The 15,069-nt window shown below is 44.3% G+C and overlaps 2 protein-coding genes across 2 annotated transcripts; both read left to right on the top strand.

Annotated features, from left to right (window-relative positions):
• The first annotated feature begins 781 nt into the window (after positions 1–781).
• On the top strand, positions 782–1,800 carry LOC123418629 (gibberellin-regulated protein 5-like). The gene is made up of 4 exons (XM_045107043.1): positions 782–867; positions 991–1,032; positions 1,146–1,176; positions 1,438–1,800. The coding sequence occupies exons 1-4, from the start codon at positions 811–813 to the stop codon at positions 1,617–1,619; spliced, it is 312 nt and encodes a 103-aa protein (XP_044962978.1). The 5' UTR covers positions 782–810; the 3' UTR covers positions 1,620–1,800.
• A 9,711-nt stretch (positions 1,801–11,511) lies between these two features.
• Positions 11,512–14,056, top strand: LOC123401840. The gene is made up of 2 exons (XM_045095696.1): positions 11,512–12,013; positions 13,710–14,056. Exons 1-2 carry the CDS (start codon positions 11,758–11,760, stop codon positions 14,054–14,056), a joined length of 603 nt encoding a protein of 200 aa, XP_044951631.1. The 5' UTR covers positions 11,512–11,757.
• Positions 14,057–15,069: the final 1,013 nt, after the last annotated feature.

Here is a 15,069-nt window from a genome sequence, read left to right as displayed (position 1 = left end):
GGAGTACTACTGAACAGACCGGATTCCTTTGCTAGGTTTGAACATGAGGACCTTGAAAAATGCTATACGTGTGATACGAACACATGGCAAATTCAAACTTTTTTATCACAAGTTTAGTGACGCAATGATGACAGCTTTTTTTGGGATGGCAAGTTTTTTTTAATGTTTTTTTTCTTTTTCGGATGAAACTTTAGTTGTAAAAAATGTCAGGGCAGGAATTCCTGCCATACGTGTGATATTTATCATTTGGGTAGGTCGTTGCGCAAGCTAAATATATCGCATTGTGGATACTTTTGGATTGTATAGTTATATTTTCTTGTATATCGGACTTGCTAAATTAGATTTGGTATCCATCCACTAAATGCTTTAATCACCAAATTAAGACAATTTGGGGAACACTAATGTCACATTTTGGATTATTTTATTTTGATTGCGAATTAAAATTGGAATCTACAATGCATATAAATATATTGTATTTAATGTACTATAGAGCTAGGTCACGAACAGGTATCCCCAAGATTAAATCCTTCTGGATCATTCAATTATCTTTTCTTGTATATTAGACTTGATAAATTTGGATTTGGGTATCCATATATTAAATGCTTTATAATCATCGAACAATTATATTATACTACAAATAATTTGGGCAATAATAGTAGTATCATATTTTGGACGATTTTATCTTAATTGTCAGTTAAAATTGGAATCTAAAATGCATCCCGATATATCATATTTAGATATTATATATAGCTAGGTCACCAAGTTTCCCCAGGATCACATCTTCACTGCATACCACTGCAACTAAGAAGAATGGGTTGTGTTGCATGCACTCTTTCCATTACTTTCTTGCTTGCACTATTCTTCGTGGTACTCTCCCTCTCCCTCTCTCTCCCTCTCCCTCTCCCTCTCCCTCCCCCTCTACCTCTCTCTATATCAAATCCTTGTTTGCTGCAAACATATGCTTAAACATTAGTGAAAATCAATTTTTAGGCTGAAGTCTCTGGAAGCATGAATGTCAGATCATACCAACCGGTAAGTTCAGTGTATTGTTTTCATGACTTCGGTTAAACTGTAAATACGTTGCAAACCATTATGTCATACTTGTATCAAAATACTGATGTTTGGTATTTCAATTTCTGATCAAGGCTGGCGCAGAAGAGTATGTTTCCTTAGCAGGTAACAAATATAAGTTCACGTTTGTCAAATCATTCTACACAAAAATTATAAGTCCATATATGTTAATCATTATAATTTCATTGTAAAATTAAGAAATCATTTTTCAGATATAGCACGAAACATGAAAAATTCTAGGATGAATGACATGTAACCTTTTTTGTTGAAGCATAAAAAGACATATGTACAATGGTGTCATTATAAAAAACGTTCAAATATAACTTCCAGTCTTTATTTGATTTTTTTGCCACACATGATGAACAGACTGCCCAGCGAAATGCGAGATCCGTTGTTCAGCTACATCACACAAGAAACCATGCAATTTCTTTTGTAACTACTGCTGTCAAAGGTGCCTGTGTGTTCCTTCTGGCACAGAGGGCAACAAGGAAGAATGCCCATGCTACAACAACTTGAAGACCCAGGAAGGCAAGCCTAAATGCCCCTGATCTGCTTGCAAGCCGTGTGTCTCCATGTACCATCCGGTGCGTAATCACCTCCACATTTTACAACCTATAGTTGTAACCAACAAAGTATTTTGTTATTGATAATAAAGTTGATGAGTTTCAATACAAGATTTGTGTAATTGTTGTGGCCAAGACATGAGAAAGGATAAAGTGTCTTCATGAATTTATAATTCCGTCTGCAGCAATTTATGGGTTGTTTGGTTCTTCGACATACTTTGATATACCATTTTTAGTCGAGTCTGGTGAGTTAGGTTGGTGTTTGGTTGAGAGCTGCACCTAGTCAAATTACCTTTTTCGTGACAAAACATAACTTTTTTGTCGCTGGTGGGGCGCAACGACCTTAGCGTCATGGCTGATGTTGCTAGTCGGTTCTCACATGTCTGGAATGCCAGCGGCCAAATCCACACTGCAACATGGACAACCCCCTCGTTGGCAGGGCGGTGATCTTTGGCGGGATCTCACCTATCCGCTAGCGCCATTTTGCCCTAGAGTGGAGTACAAACTAGTGTGACTACCAAAATATCTGTTTTTTTAACGGTCAGGGGGAAGAGGATCCCCACGTGAATATATTACTGAAAAAACTGTCATAGCCAAAAGTCACCCCTTGAGCTTTGGCTGATCCAGTTTATAAGGAAAATCGGATCGAAAATCTAAACAAGTTGACCCCGTTTATGAGGGAAACCGGGCCGAAAGCCATAAATGTAACCTTGTTATAGAAGATGAGAAAAATTGTCACCCAGGAGAAGACATGACCTAGATAGCAGGCAGAAGACCAACACCACAAGAGACACAATTAGATATGGGATAATGTCAAAAGATCACAATACTAAGACTCTGCAAACAACCTAACGCACCACACCGGCGTGCGTACCGAGGCCCATGGCACAACAGAGGATCAACCATAATCAACGAGTGCCAAACCTTAACATGAACCTTGACTAGGAGATCCTCCATGGGCAGTCGAAACGATTAGCAGGTTGGGAAGGCATCATTGCGTCGTCATTGAGCAAAGGTGAGCCAAGACAACACCAAGAGCCTGAAGTTCGTCGCATCACAACGACAACCATGTGAGGGTCTTAAGCATGCCAACAGGACGAAGACCACACGAAGGACAGTCGAAGAGAAACACATGAAAAAGCACACGCCACCGTCGGCCCCAAGCTAGCCGCCCCAAGCTAGTCTGGCTGGAAAGTGGCGGCGGGGACCTCCGAAGTCGCCCGAGAGAGCGACCTGGGTGGTTGGGCTTTTGAGTACCCAAAAGATCTGTCATAAAGATGGTATGGAACACCTCTTCTTGTCCAGGATGAAAACTCATGTTCTGGCATTGATTTATTGGCTCTACAATGAGAAATTTATGGTGTTTCCTTATTGAAGATGTAGTCTTCTTGCTGACGTGTTGGCCTGTGGTGGTTGGTCACAAAAATCGGGATGTAAATCATTCTCTTGGCCATTTTTGACGAATCAGATGACGGTGATGTGAGGGCGTTTATTTCTTCATAAGGGCTTTGCTTCAGAAGAAGTCGACTTAGTCATTGGTGTTATATTCAAACTCTTAATGGTTTTGTTATAGTTATCTATGTTTTGTCTTGTTGATGATTATGATCTCGTTGCCTTACATCAACTTAATTTCAACAAAGGTGAATGTGTTCGTATTTGATGATGCAGAGCCCGTGAGGGTTTCAAACTCCTTTACAAAGAAAGGGGAAAGTCTTATACAAGCAAAAAAGCATGAAAAGATTCTGTAAGGTACCTCAAAGTATGGATAAAAATGTGTGCGTTAAGAATAGGTAAATGTGGCAAAAAAAAATATGGCAAACTACTTGTAGCCAAACCACCCACAAGGAAAAAAAATTATAATCAACCAGCTGATTTTACGCGCGCGCTGCACCGTCTGATGACGGCTATCGTGATTTACTTGCGGGTGAGCTGCAGAGTGTTCACACAGGGATGTGCCCTTTTCACCTGGTTGGTGCATGCCGCCCATATTTGTTTTGACTGTTCATTGCTCCACGTGACACTGTATATTGCTATAATACACTAGCTAGTTTTAGCTAGCTGCTCATTTTATTGACAAAAAATGGCATCACTGTTCTTTCATTTAAACCAACCAAGCAAATCATAAAACATGAACCTATATTTTAGTAGCCACATATTTTTTTAGCCGGCACTAGGCGCGAGCAGACTGATTTTTTGCGCAAGCCATCAAATCTGCCATGTGTGGTCATCGCAGCCTCGCGGCATTGCAAGATTCCAGTTATTGTGTTCATCGCCACCCTACATCACCATTGTTTGTTGTAGTCACTGATGTGTCGTCGACCCACCGCAACGCTGATGCCATTGCATTCGTCGCTACGCAACATTGTTCCATTGTAGTTGTCATGACCCGTTGTAACGTCATCGTTGTTTCATTCGTTGCGACGCAACAAAAATCCATGTTGCACAATGCCATCTCAATGACATCGGTGTTGCCATCGTCACCGGACAACATCGCAAACGTTACAGTAGCCGCCACACACAACAACACAGTGTTGCAGTAGTCGCCACACAACATCATTAGCATTGCGCCATCGTAGGCCACCGTTGCCGCATTACCCAATGTTGTTGTCATTCAACACGTGAGCGGTTACCACAAGGATGAAGTGGTATGCCAGTAACACATGATCTCACTTCGATATCACGACCATGTGCCCAAATGATGCGAGTGTCGTATCAGCTAGCTTCTAAAAGAATTTTTCAAATATTATTTTCAAAACACATTTCTCGAAACCCACTGATTGATGTCTAGGTCGTGTCAAATTCCTCTCTAGCATGAAACATTTGTTTTTGGGGCTCACTCACCACTCTTCCATGGCGACTCTAGCTAAAGGCTACATTCCATATCTTTTTCCCAGACCCTCCCCTTCGTCTACCTTTCAATAATCCATATGGATACTATGAGGCAGCACCAACTGTTGTTGTAACGAGGTCACGGAGTTGATCCTAGAAGTGTCGCGACAAGCGGTTGTGATGTTGCGAGTAGGTGTAGTGAGGACGTCGATTGTACTGCTAGCAACTGTTGTGAGGCAGCCATCGTGATACGATGGTCTACCGCCATGCTGCAAGGTGTGCTGCAAGCTGGTGCTACGCGGTGCGTCACCATGTTGCAGGAGTGATGCTATGCCACAGGGGTGACGCCAATGCGGTGGGTGCATCTCTATTGTGCAACGAGTGCCACCATGTGGCAAGGCATGCTACAAGCCGATGTTGTGAACCTTGCTACAGGAGTGTCGCCATGTTGCAAGCCAGTGCTATTGGAGCATGAGCGATTTGGTGAGCGGTATTGTGAGTAGCGACCGCATGTGCTGTGAGGTGGAGGTCGTCAGCGAGGGAACCGTAAGATGTATTCAGCACGATTCATGATGCAATGACCGTGCGATCTCGCGTCTGGTCATATTACAAGGGGTCGCCACCTCTGCTGCAAGCCATGACGCGCGATGTTGTTAGGACGAACCACCGCCACAATAAAAGCCCACTAAAGTTGTCGAAAGCCTTGATGCGCAACGCCGGAATGACATTGTAAGATTCCTGCTATTGTGTTCATGGCCAACCTACATCATCATTGTTTGCGGTAGTTAGTGTCGCTGATTTGTCGTCGGCCGAGCACAACGTCGATGCCATTGCATTTGCCGCTACGCAACATCATTCCTTTTCAGTTGTCATGACCCATCGTAACGTCATTGGCATTTCATTCACCGCTACCCAACAAAATCCATGTTGCACAATGCCATCTCAATGACATCGGTATTGCCATCGTCACTGGGCAACATCGTCAATGTTGTAGTAGCCGCCACACAACAATGCCAACATTGCAGCAGTCGCCAGACAACATCATCGGCATTGCGCCACCGTATACCGCCGTTGCCTTATTACCCAATGTTGTCGTCATTCAACACGTGAGTGGTTACCACAAGGATGAAGTGGTAGGCCACGAGTGATCTCGCTTCGATACAACGACCATGCGCCCAAACGATGCGAGTGTCATATCACCTGGCTTCTAATAGCATTTTTCAATTATTATTTTTCAAAACACATTTCCCGAAACCCATTGATTGATGTCTAACTCGTGTCAACTTCCTCTCTGGCATGAAACATTTCTTTTTGGGGCTCACGCACCACTCTTCCATTGCAACCTCAACTCTAGCGAAAGGCTACATTCCACATCTTTCTTCCCACAGCCCCTTCGTCTACCTTTCAATACTCCAAGTGGATACATGAGGCACCACCAAATGTTGTTGTAACGAGGTCGCGGAGTTGACCCTAGAAGTGTTGTGACAAGCGATTGTGCCACTGCTAGTAGGTGTAATGAGGACGTCGTTGTACTACTAGCAGCTATTGCGAGGGAGCCATCATGCTACGATGGTCTACTGCCATGCTGCAAGGTGTGGTGCAACCTGGTGCTACGCGGTGTGTCACCATGTTGGAGGAGCGATACCATTACCGTAGGGGTGACGTTGATGTGGCGGGGCATCTCTATTCTGCAACGAGTGCCACAATGTTGCAAGGCATGCTATAAGCCGATGTTGTGAACCTTGCTACGTAAGTGTCACCATGCTGCGAGCCGGTGCTATTGCAGCGTAAGCGATTTGTGAGCGGTATTGTGAGTAGCGATCGCCTGTGAGGTGGAGGTTGCTGACGAGGGAACTGTGAGATGTATTTAGCACGAGACATGCTGCAAGCGGCTTGCCATACTAGAAGGGGTCGCCACCTCTGCTGCAAGCCATGATGCGCGATGTTGTTAGGACCAACCACCGCTACAATAAAAGCCCATAACATTCTCGAAAGCCTTGATGCGCAATGCTGGAATGGCGGACAAAATTGATAGATAGCCCGCCATGCTGCGCTGCAAGGAGGTAGACATCCCTGTTGCAAAATGGTGTGTGTGATATTAGACAGACCAACCATCGCCGCTTCAAGTCTCACGACACTGCTACAATCCGAGGAAGTGTCACACTACAAGGACTAGTCGTTGTTGCTACAAAGCCAACCGGCACTGTTGTAAGAGTATGAACAAGTTTATGGCTTTCCTTCAGAGAGGCAACGAGGAGTTATTGTAGATGATATATGTACATGGAGTCCAGCGACATGCATGATCATGGCTTGGTTCTTGTACCTACTTGTGAAAGATCGAGTGTCGCTGTTGTATCCCGTCCCGTGGCCCCGCTCCCCCGTGTCGCCTCCCCGAGCGAGGAGGCTAGGGTCTCCTCCCCTTCTTCCTCTTCCAACACTCCCTGAAAGTGCGCTATATCGACTAAAGGGGTGGTGAATAGGCAATTTTTACAATTTCATCACTGAGGAAATTCCTAGGGAGGAAAGTCCTCACTCATGAAGTGAGTGCAGCGGAAAAAGTACTAAGTCAGAAGTGTGAAAACGTCTAAAGCAAAGTACTCAGCATAATTTCAAAGAATTGGTTTGCGCAGGTCACAAGTACGTGATAAGCAGGTGAAGAATTTGAGGTGAGGAATTCAGAGAAAGTCTTCAGTCAAATTCTTCAAACAGTACAGATGAAAGTCTTCAACATACAATTGAGGAAATGAAAGAGTTGAGGAAATATAACCAGTAGCTTGATGAAGATAGTTGTTGATGACCCAGTTCCAACTACTCTGACAGTTGTACGTTTGGTTTGGAGCGGCTTGGTATTAAAACCAAAGGACACATAGTCCCGGAACACACAGTCCCTACCATATTCTCCTTGAGCTAAGGACACATAGTCCTCGCCCAACACTCATGGTAAGTCTTCAGGGCAGACTTCCAAACCCTCACAAACTCAGTCACCCGACGATCCATAATTGACTGGTGGATGCTCTAGACCATGACGCCTAGCCGTTTGGAGGATGCACAGTCCTCAAAGGTAACAAGTGTCGGTTCCACACAGGAATAATTTCTTCAGTGATGCTCAATCACTTGGGTTTTGCTTTGGGTTTGGGTGTTTGGGGTATTTCCTCACTTGAAGATTTTCGCTCAAAGGTTCTGAGGAATTTGGGTTGCTCTAAATGACTAGTGTCAGTTTCTCTCGGAGCAGCCAATGAACTAGTGGTTGTGGGGATGATTATTTATAGCCTGGGAGCATCCCGACATGATTTGACATAAATGCCCTTTAATAATATGACCGTTGGGTGGATAAGATCTATGAAAGGTGGCGCGTGGCGCGGCAACGGTCGGAACTTTCAACTGTGAAAGTCCTCATGTCTCTCATATTCCTCACTTTGAGGCTTTGATAGATGTATGCTTGGGTTGAGCATCTTGAGGAAATTTGTTCCAAGTTTTACCTCGACCCCCTTTAAAAGTAGGGTGTACCTATGACTCAAGTATAAAGAAAATGAAACAGAAAGAGTAAATCTTCAATCTTCAAAGTCTTTAGAGTGTTTTCTTCAAGACACACCGAATTCCTCATCATCAATATCTTCATGAGGAATATCAATTTCTTCGCAATCAAAGTCTTCAAGGAATGACCAAAGTCTTCACCCAAAGACATACCTTTTTAGGGGTCGATATGCATCGAATAACTCAAACTCATCATCGACTTATAGAGCCTATGTACACTCACAAACATATTAGTCTCTTAACATATAAGTCTTCAAAGCACCAAAATCACTAAGGGGCACTAGATGCACTTAGACTCCCCCTCTCCCTCCCCTCCCCCACCGTAGAGAGCAAGCGTTGACGGGCCTTTCCCACGTGGTGCTGGCGGCGGCGGGTCTGTCCTTCCCCGCGCGCAGACCCCCCTTGCTCGGGCGATGATGGCTCACGGCGGTGGCTTTTGGCCGGTGGCAGTGTGGCCCGACGGCGACGGTGTCGTGTGCCACGGTGGATCTCGACACGGCGGCATGGTCGTTGGTCGTGGGGCAGCGCGGTGGCTGGCATCGCCCGCCTGGCCCAGATGTGAGCCCCTTTGGGCCCCATCTAGATTGCGGTGGGCCGGTAGCTCGGTGCTCGGCAGTGTCGCTCCCTCATGGTGGGGCGAGGCAGCAGCGGTCTCTGGGCGGTGACCACCTTGTCGGTCAACGAGTTGTAGTGCGGGGATAGGGACTGTCCGAGCCCAAGTGGGCCTGGTCGGGCCGTAAGATCCTGGCAAGTCCTCGTCGCTGCGTCCGATCGGCTCCGCACAGGCGGTGGAGGTTGTTACCTCCCTCCGATCGAGTTGTGGTCGCTCCCATAGCCGTTATCTCCTTTCCCCCTCCAGGCCTCGTGTTGGCAGCTCCAGAGCGATGGCGAGGATGGTCCGGTAACCGTGGTGGCATAGGTTGGTGGGCAGATGAGTGGGTGGTGCACTACGAAGTGTCTCGGATGGTGGTGGTGGGGGTGGTTGTGGATTGGGAGAAATCCCTAGCGGCTTGCCCGGAATCGATGCGTTGACACCTGCGGGCGCCGCCGGACCTTCCTGAAGGGCGTCGGGCATATCCCTCCTCCAGTGCCCTCCGTGTACCAGGGGAAACCCTAGGACTTGTTCGGGCAACAGCGGCGGTATCGTCGCATTCCTTCTTGAAGGTGTTGTTTGGTACACGACGTTTCAGAATGTTGGGACGCGGTGGTACTTCTCCGGTGGTTGCAGCAATTGCCAGTCTTTTTCTCTTCGTCAATCTCCCGGTGTGTGCATTTGTTTCTCTTTCCTTTCTTTTGTTTATTCCTTTTGGGTTTTTTTGTGCTACGATCCGAGCAAGCTGGATGTATCGGATGGTTGCTTTGTAATATACTAGCAAAAGGGCCCATGCGTTGCAACGGGAGAAAAATAACTATAATCTTCAAGGATGCTGATCATATTACGTCCTTCAAATTTTAGGACATTTCTTGAAATGCATGAACATTTTTTGAATTAGCAAACATTTTTTTCAACTGCACTCAAAAAATAATACACAAACTTTTTTCTCAAAATCATGGACTTTTTTTGTTTTCACCAACACTGTTCTCAAAATTATGAACATTTTTCTGAATATGGGAATACTTCTACAAATATCCCGAGCATATTTTGAATTCACAAACATTTTATGTTTTCTTCAAATTTCTATTTCAAAATTCTCAGTTTTATAAGTTGCAAAAGTTTTTCAAAATTCGATATTATTTAAATTTTAAAAGATGGAACAGAAAATGAGACTAAAAACAGAGGCACAAACTGTTTTTAAGATTTTTACACGGACTCTTGTTTAAAATTATTGACTTTTTCATTTTACAGACATTTTCTAAAAATTTAAACATTTTTTGTATATGCAAACATTTTTCAAAACTCCTGAGTAGTTTTTGAATTCTTAAAAAATATATTTCTTTTAATATTTTATTTCAAAATTCTCAGTTTCTTAAATTTAAGAAAAGTTATTTGAAATTCTAAATTATTTAAAGTAGAAAAAAGAACTGAAAAGTAAAATAAAAAAACTACACTAAAAGAACAGGCTGCCACGCATGGGCCGGTCCAAATAGGTGTGCTGCATCTTTTTTCAATGCCCAGAGCGTAATATAAGAGGTGTCTACATGGGCCGGCCCAGTCCAGAGATTTTCCTGTTTAAAACGTTTTCTGTGACTTATAAGTGACAATTGTGGGTAATTTTCATCAACTTTATGGGTAATGTTAATGACGGAAGACAGAAGCACTAATTGTTTTATTAATAGGTGAAGATAAAGCAGAGGAAAATACTTTATCGTTACTTGTGAAAGGGCTTTGTGGGGTGACTAACACATCCCACGTCATACGACCACGTAGACACTCAGGTCACACATGTATCTAACAACTGGCTTTGGTCCAATTGCACGGCTCGGGAGGTGGTCCAAGTTTTGTTGGAATCATGTGAATGATGCCTAGGAGCCGCCTTAATACAGTCTCTTTTACCCCAAAAAATACAACAAAATTCCAACCAAAACAGGTCCTCAGCTCCTCAGACATAATTTTTACCCATCCCTAATGATAATGGCATGATATCGATTGCACGGTATACACATCGACACCCATTATATATATTGGAAAGGATGCACGTTATTGCCAACTATTGATGAATTTAAGTTATACTTTCTATGTATTTAGATAATTATATAATTATAGTTGAAGAAAACTAGATACGGAGGGAGTAATACATATCACATGAGGAAGGTGATATTGGTAGTACCTTGCTCCTACACACCTCCCTTCCTCGGAGCCTTCAAGTTCTATGTAGGGTTTTGCAGAATAGCATGCATGCTCATGTCGCTTTGAATGTTTAGTTTCATGCTCGTATGACTATCTATAACCATATGCCTGGTAACTTTGCTCATGCTGTTGTTGCCATAATCCAGCCCATAATCAGCCATATATGCTTCTGTCATGCCATTGGCATAATCAACAAACCCATCGTGCAACTGAGTGTGGTCAGTTTCGTGACTCGCATGCTCATTATATCTCTCGTGATCCCTGCATCTCTCTCTCTCTCACTCAGGCCGGTCCTGAGAATTCGGAGGCCCGGGGCGAACTAAAAATTAAAGATCCTTAATACATAAGTAATTATAATATATGTATACATATGTATTGTTTGCCTAAAAATATATATATATAGTTGTTTAAAAATGTATATATAAATTATTATCAGTAACACTTAGATGCAACCAAAATTAGTATGTGTAGCAAATAATTTGTACATATTACCTTCAAAAATTCTTCTAACATTCCTACGCAAAGTCACTTATGATGGGGTCGATGTCAATACCATCCAATAATTTCTTCTCAATGCATAATGTGGCCAAACCATTTAACCTCTCTTGAGTCATTGTTGACCTTAAATAATTCTTCAATAACTTCAACTTTGAAAAACTTCTTTCAGCCGGTGCGATCGTCACATGCACAGTAAATAAGATGCGATGGACAATGGAGATACTTGGATAACAATCAACTTCTCTCACATGCCCAAAATCTCCATAGCAGACATTACGTCATCCGGCAAAGTGAATCTCATAATCCTTAATTCAGAAATAAGATCGTATACCTCAACATGTGATGAACCATTAAAAGAGAAAGTTTCTGCAAATTTTGTACAACATTCTTCAAGTTCATTGTCACTTAATGACTTCAGGGTGTTAGGTTGATCTCTCCGCGTGGGCCCAACGGCCCGCCGGGCCCTTGATCCATATGCGCCCTGATCGGGGGCGCCCAACCCATTTTGGTTGGTGGGCCCCTGTGACGCGCGCTATATTAACAGAGGTGGGGGCCGGGGCACAACTCACGAGGTTCGCCGCCGCCACTTTCCCCACCTACACGTCCTGCCAATCTAGGGTTAGAGCGGTGCTCACGGGAAGCACTACCGCCACCTCTCCATCTCACTGTCCCCGTCGCCGTCACCACCTCACGATGGACGCCGGCGGGAGTTCCTCGACCGCAGGACAAGGTAAAACCCACCACCACTACCGGAATCACGAGTTTACCGGATCCAAAGATCTATCAATGGTATCAGCCCAGGTTTTGGTAATGAATTTTCGGTAGCAAAAGTAAAGTTTCCCCTTCCCACCAACCCTAGAACAGGGCAAAGAAAGACAATAAAACAGCAAAAGCAAAAGAGAACCACCGGATTCCTATCCGGCAAAGAGCGCCGCCATCTCGGTCGTGCCTATTCCTCTCGATCCCCACACGCATCGGCAAGCCGAGATTGGGGAAGAAGAACGCCACCCCGAGAGGGGCAAAGTAGCACCATCGCCGATCCATTCGACGGCGGCGCGCTCACCACAGAGGGGAACGCGCAGCCGGCGAAGGAGAAGGCAACGGTGCATCTCTCTGTCTCTCTTTTGCGTCTGTATCTGGTTATGGACGGAGGAGATGGAGGGAGTACAAAGAAAAGGAAAAGGCAGCAGAGGCACGCTCGGCGCGGCGCGGCAGCTCGCTGCTGATGCCGGCGACCGGAGTCAGCGGCTCGCGTGCAGCAGGCCGGGGGAGGAACCAGGGGCGTGCATGGGACAGTGGTCTTCGATCCCATCACCGGCGGCCGGCCACAGTCTCGCCGGAGTCCTGCACCGGCACGAGATAGGAGCGAGAGAGAGAGGCGCGGCGTGGTGGCTTTCCTCACCGTCGCCGGCTCCAGGAGAACAGAGGGAGAGAAACGAAGGGGAGAAGGGCTAGCGCGACTCGCGCGGCGCTGGGGGGAGAGAAACGAAAGGGAGAAGGGCTTGCCTCTTCCCCAAGCACAGAGGCTCACAGGCCATCGCCGCTACAGGAGCGTGCGAGAGAGCATCGCGAGGGGATGCGCAAGAGAGAGAGGAGTGGAGCGGCGCTGGGGGAGGGAATGAACGCTAGGGTTCCCCCTGCCGGCTAGGGCCACGTTTTGGTCTATCCGATCCACACGGGGGACCGTCGGATCAGATTGGACGGTCAGTAGTACTCTAGTGCGAAACCCTAGCCCAACCGGGCCACTTGGGCCGAAAGCAGCAGGCCAGAGACCGACGAGAGGAGGGTCGGCCCAGGCCGAGGCAGGGTTGAGCAGGCCTCAGGCCCATGGAGGCTCTATCCGGATTTTTTTTAAAAGAGGTTTCTGTTTTCTGTCCAATTTATGGGAAGATTCAAACAATTTAAATTTCTTTTTCTTTGCTAGTTTTTCCAACGAAATTTTTTTGTTTAGAAAAAAGAAAAGTAAATATAAATTTTTCTGCAAAGAAAAATTAAAAGTTTCTGAAAGTAAAATAGATATTTTTTAGAAAAAGCAAAGTTCATGGATTTTATAAAAAGGTTAATAAAGTTCATGAATTTCTATTTTTAACAGAATTATTTTTCTGTAAAGTAGAAAAGTACATGAATTTTATATTCACGTTTTCCGCTGCAAAGTAATTTAATAGTGCTCTTTTACGAAGTAAATAAAAGTTTAGAGAGAATAAACTTTAAGAGCATATTAAAGTGATTATTCAAATAAATATGGTTATGTTATTTTTCTGACCAACATTGTTAATAACATGATCATGTTGCCTTATTGGAATTAAAAGTGCATTTATTTCTATAGTTTGCCCAAGGGTAATATATATTTATTTGTGTTTAATTTGACGAACGTTAGATTAATGCATATGATTGTTATACTGATCTCACTTAAATTGTGATTTCAGGAGGTTTCCACCTGATGAGTTGCCTAAAAGATGTTCCTACACTCAGAGATGATAACTACTCTGAGTGGAGGAAGAAAGTAGACATGGCTTTTGTCTGTGCTGAGGTGGACTGGGTTCTGGAGGAACCACAACCTGTTAAACCTCCAGAGCCAGTGAGAGATGCAAACGACACTCATGTTGTATGGGAGAAAAAGCAAAGGGATTATGCTTCAGTGGAGATGTCCTACTCCTTTAGTAACCAAAAGTGGGTAAATACCAACAAAAAGTGTCTGACATTTATAAAGAATACAATTGAGAACGCCATTGTGGGCTCAATTGCAGAGTGCCCTTCCGCAGGGAAATGCTGACAAAGATAAAGAGTCAGTGCACTGGCTCTTCAAAGACATATGCTACCCAGTTGATCAAACAACTAGTTACATAGAACTACACTGGAGGTGACCATGGCATTAGAGAGCACATCCTTCGGATGAGCAACACGAAGTAAAGCTCAAGCCAATGGATGCGGATCTGGAAATCAAACCAGCACTCCTCGTCCACTTGGTCATGGCCTCACTTCCAAAGGAGTTCGAACCCTTTGTTGTGAACTATAGCATGTCCCCTGAAACATGGAACATTGAAAAGACAATAGCAATGTGTGTCCAAGAAGAGGACAGACTGAAAGCCTCACCTGGTGGTTCACTCAACTATGTGAAGGACAATAAGAAAAAATAATTCCAATCAAAACCGCAAAGGTTCTCCTTCAAAGCCACATGGTAAAGGCCCAGTGCAATTTCAACATCAGCAAAAGCCTCTTCTAGTGGACAGGGACACTTGTCTCCACTTCAAGAAAACAGAGCACTACAAAAAGGATTGCCCCGACTGGCTAAAGGCCTTCATGTCAAGGAGAGGTAACGGCATTGTTTCCTTTGTTAATGAATCCATGTATTCACATTTTTCAAAATCTACTTAGTGGATTGACTCAGGTGCAACTGTTCATGTTGCAGACTCTTTACAGGGATTTAGTTCGACGAGGATTATATATGCAAAGAAAAGAAAGAAGTATTGAAGTCGCAAATGGTGTCCAAGCAGAACTTGAAGCTGTCGGTGACGTCTCCTTGGAGCTAGCCGAAGGATTCAAGCTTTTGCTTAGAGATGTTCTATTTGTTCCTTCATGTAATAGAAATTTAATTAGCGTTTCATGTTTGGATAAAGACAATTATGAATGCTATTTTGGACATGGCAAATGTGTCATTTGGTATAATAATGCTTATGTGGGTGATGCTTTCCTTCACAATGAGCTTTATTTATTATCACTTTTTGAAAAAACGCCTTATGTGTGTAATGTGAATGGGCAAAGTTCCTCGTCGAACAAAGAGCAAAA

Source organism: Hordeum vulgare, chromosome 1H (genome assembly GCF_904849725.1).
Source record: "Hordeum vulgare subsp. vulgare chromosome 1H, MorexV3_pseudomolecules_assembly, whole genome shotgun sequence".
Lineage (NCBI taxonomy): Eukaryota > Viridiplantae > Streptophyta > Magnoliopsida > Poales > Poaceae > Hordeum > Hordeum vulgare.
The sequence above is the reverse complement of the archived record's forward strand: the minus strand, read 5'-3'. Positions and strand labels throughout refer to the sequence as shown.